The following is a 4664-nucleotide window of genomic DNA, read 5'->3' as shown; positions in this document are numbered from 1 at the left end:
GTTTCTGATTGGTGGAGAAACCTAACAGTTCTTTACACGCGACACATAATCTGTATATTTTATATTAACGACATCAAAACAAAAATTCGAGTTATATCGTATAAAGTGAAGGAGTAATTAGAAACAATGAAGAATAATGAATAAATTAATGATTATAAATTGTAATCTACATGTTACCTAGCAAATAATTCTTTTAGAATTTCTTGTTTTTTCTACTGATTTTTACAAACACGAATAGTAATTAATTCATGGTAAAGTCATATTGAATACGTTTTTCTGTTTAAAGATCAAGGACTTACAATCGCAGTGAGCAAATTCACTCAAAATAAAAAAATCGCAATCACGGTCGAGAATGAAGTTAACCCAGACCGTGATCGTGATTCGGCGATGACTGTGATACATCACCGTTAGTGATTTTGCTATAACGCTTTGATGAAGGCATTATGTTATTATATTTTACATACTCTATTTCGCTGTGAATTTATGAAATCTGCAGTTTAATTACATGTAACAGTGTTGCTTATATGAAATTTATGTGTAATGTATTACAACTATGCAACATATAAAGTGTAATTACATTTATTTAATGTAATGTTTATATTAGATTTTTATGCTACTAATATTAATTGTGTATATAATATTTAATTATTAATAAGACGAAGTTTCTATTCATTGAATATATATCATTTACAACTTTGTGGTCAAGTCTATATACTTTTTTTTTGTTATCTGAATTAGTAAATTGTTAAAAGTATACTTTTCAAACATTTACAAATCTTTTTTCTGTTTACGAAAAACATATAGAACCCTATTAAATAATAAAACATATTTACATATTTTTTAACACAAAGATAATTGTTTTTACTATAAAATTTTCGTTTTTCATCACATTGTTTCCATCTATAAATTTTAGAATTGCTTGAACTGATTTTTTTGGTCATTATATTAGAATAACAGTTCCTTCAAAAAGATCTATATTTTTAGTAACGTTGAATCAATTTGTAAACTTTGAAATTGCAATGTTCAAGATAATTTTTATGATAAAAATAAAACTTTCATGCAAAGACTTCATTTGGGTTTCATTTCACTCATTATTGTTTCTATTTATTTTGGTCATACTCATAAGGATGTGTAACATTTTCATTAGGAAAAAAGTATTAAACATTGCACGGCACAGTGCTGTAATAATCAATAAATAAAATAAACATTGTTAATTTTATCTTGTATACATGTAATATTTGTAAAACCACAAATTATACAATGTTTTGTAAGTAAAGCTATATTACAATAAAATCTTTCGTATGTCTAATCATACTAAAATTTATATTACGAGTGTGGTCAAGGAGTTTCAAGATTTCAAAAGCACTATAAATTCATATTATGAAAACATTTTTATGGCGACACCACAAAAATACAATCTTAATGAAGTTAATATTTTAACCGAATGTTTGTATGTAACAAAAGTATTTATAATACAATATTTATAGTAAATTCACAGAAAAAAAGGAAGGTGAAAACCTAGTGTAACACATAAAAAGTCTCGTTACTCTCTTGAAAAAAATAAAAACTAGAAAAAAAAAGTCAAAAATGCTTCCTGAAAATATAATTGATATTTCTCCAGATTTTCCTAATTAAAACAATTAACAATTAAACACATACATACAGCACATCAAAACATATAATTCAGAATTAACTTTCGTATATCTCATACTTAATTAACACTTAGGTTTTGAAATCTGAAGCCTACAGCGCTGCTTATTTGTTCTCTATCTGCATCGCTCATTTTTGCACTCGGTGCTGAGGTTAAACCTAATCTGGTGCATGCCTTTTTGTGCATAAACCAGTGCAGTCTCTGACACTCTCTGTCACAATATTGCACAGTTTTACATTTGCTGCATTTTTTGTTTGCTTTATCCTCCCCGCATGTTACGCAAACTTGTGCATTGTCAGAGAAGGCTCTCTGTCCATTAATTGCTGCTGATACTACCGACACAGCAGATGGTGGATCACTGGCTGCAAGGGTTGCTACCATTTGACGAAAGATTGTGCTCTCTCTGTATGGAAATTCTCGTACAGTTTCTCGCAAGAAGGCTTCCTGGTACTCTGGGGTACCGTCAGTTCTGCTACACTTTAAGAATTTCCTTATTAGAACCTCTATAGTATCTGATTTCTTTTCTTCCCCTTCTTCGCTTATTTTTTCTGTTTTTTCTGCTTTCATTGCTTCTTGCCTCTTTTGGAATTTGATTACCTCAGCTACAACGCAACTTAAGTAGTGGTACTTGAATGCCATTATTTCATTTGTTTCTGAACCTCTAGTCATTACCTTATGGCGCATAGATTCTAACACCTTTTGTACCTGCAAATTAGAACAATGACTATAATGTTGTTTAACTTATTATTATTTATGTGATCATTTTATGTAATATCATATCAATTTTTATTATTATTTATATGATTCTTTCAAGATTTTTACCTTAGCAGCATTTTCTAACAGTCCTGGACATCTTTGTAGATTCATGACTACACGTACTGGATGTACATTGACTTGCATAATAAATTTATGAAAAGAATCTGCTAAGTGTGGTGGAAGCATTGACTCAGTCTGCAATCCTTGTGGTTTAATGTAATAATCTACGTCAGCCTTTGGAATAAAGTTATTGATAGTTGCTACGCAACTATGATTGCCCACAAAGGCAGCCATCTGAGCTGGAGTTCGTCCCACGCTGTTTGTAGCTGTTAATCTTGCTCCATAAGACATTAGAAGATGACAAAGTTCAGCATTTCCACTTAAAGCTGCAAAGTGGAGAGCTGTATATGCATGCTCGTGTTGGCAAGCATTTACATCTGCTCCCTGCAACAAAGCGTTTAATTAACATAAAGTCAACAAAACTATATCTTATAGTATTTTTTTTTTAATTATAAATAACTTATAATAACTGCGGATATATATTAAGCTTAATTAATTTCTGAACTATATAATGCTACATATTCTAAAGAAGAAATTTCATATGTTTCACATAAATATTTTTCTTCAAGATATAGTACTGTTCCTTTGTACAGAAACTTTAGAATTATTAAAACTAATCTACAGAGATAATTTAATTGGATTCGAAGACGAAATCCACACATATATTGTAAAATGAAGTTGTGCACTAAGTTTTATTGCACAAGTAAAGAAAATGCTACTTATATATAGAGCCAACATTTTCATTAATTTTTTATTGAAAATCTAAATGAACAAACATATTGTATAAAAGTTCTGTAATGTACAAAATTTCACAAATACTTTTCACTTATTTAATTATATTGTTAAAAAGTTAACCTACCTGATCGAGAAGCATCTGCACTATTTCCTTGTTCCCTTTGTAACAGGCATGTTGGAGTGGACTCATACCATTTTCGTCCACAAAATCCATTTTAACTTTGTTCGCCGCTAACAATGTTTTAAGTTCTGATACCTCATTCTTGCTGATTTTTTCAAAAATCTTTTTCTGCACATCGGTTAAGTCCCCCGTGGCAGGCGCCATTTTTCCTACTATCGATCAACATAACGAGAAGTCGACTGTTTATAGAATCGTCGAAAATAATCAAAAAGAAATATCTTTACCGACTATTGTTTACTGAAATTTGACCAAATCACATTTGTATGTATGTATGGACATATTTGGGATATATATATCCTGTTAGACTGTAATCACAGATGTACGTACAAGCACAAACGAGATATGTACATTAAAACAAATGGAATTATATATTAGAGTAAACATTCGTTTAATGCACGTTCGAGACTGTAGAGAATTAAATTTCCACGAATCACGCATCATGAGGGAAGCCAATCATTACTCACATTTATCGTATGTCCCCAGGAATGAAAATTTCGGCGACACACTTATGAAACCATTATAAAGCTTTGAGCAGAAGATGGAATTATTTGCGATGGATAAATTACAATATTTTATAAATCTGAATAATATTTAAGCCTTGTTTTACTGAATTTATGCATATATCGTTATAAATATTTTGTAAAATCGTATACATACGTAGTATTTAAGGTAATTCTTGTGAAGTTTATTCAAATACTATTGTAAATTGTGTATTTTCTTCAAATTTTTTCAATAAAAAACAGTTAAATGGTACATATGCGTTGGTTATTAAACCTACCACTACGCCTATCTCATATTTTCAATAAATGAATAAATAGTAATTGGTAAACTTAGTTAAAAATGTGTTAAAATAAATTTTCCGTACTATTTAGCGCGAAATTTGAATTTGAAAAAGCGCGGGAAACCTGAAAAATCGAGGTTTAGCCACCGACTAGGTATAGGATAGACCTATCATCTTATGGGACTTCGTGTCTCATGTTCTGAAATACCGATAGTGTAAAAAGTCAGGGATTTTCTGCTGCCCTCTACGTTTGAGAACGGTGAATTTGTGAACTACGTTAAATCTAAGAGGGGACCATGGTCGTGAACGGATTCTCTTTCGTCCGTTCGCTATAAAGTAGACGTATTAGAAAGGAGTCTTGGGTTCTCATCCCGACGGACTTATATTAGTTTTTCTTCGCGTACAAAAAAGTTGTTGCGTTTAATATTGTTTTTATGGATATGTATATGTATTATTATGTACATTTGAGTAAATTATTTTATTATTCCATTGTTATTACA

The 4664-nt window shown here is 30.4% G+C and overlaps 1 protein-coding gene across 1 annotated transcript; it reads right to left on the bottom strand.

The window, feature by feature from the left end:
- Positions 1-1711: 1711 nt before the first annotated feature.
- Positions 1712-3622, bottom strand: LOC107190911 (ankyrin repeat and MYND domain-containing protein 2). Its single transcript, XM_015579801.1, has 3 exons — positions 3327-3622; positions 2474-2851; positions 1712-2356 (listed from the first exon to the last, which is right to left on the bottom strand). Exons 1-3 carry the CDS (start codon positions 3525-3527, stop codon positions 1712-1714), a joined length of 1224 nt encoding a protein of 407 aa, XP_015435287.1. The 5' UTR covers positions 3528-3622.
- Positions 3623-4664: the final 1042 nt, after the last annotated feature.

This window comes from Dufourea novaeangliae, unplaced genomic scaffold (genome assembly GCF_001272555.1).
Source record: "Dufourea novaeangliae isolate 0120121106 unplaced genomic scaffold, ASM127255v1 scaffold11, whole genome shotgun sequence".
NCBI classification, from domain to species: Eukaryota; Metazoa; Arthropoda; class Insecta; order Hymenoptera; family Halictidae; genus Dufourea; species Dufourea novaeangliae.
The sequence above is the reverse complement of the archived record's forward strand: the minus strand, read 5'-3'. Positions and strand labels throughout refer to the sequence as shown.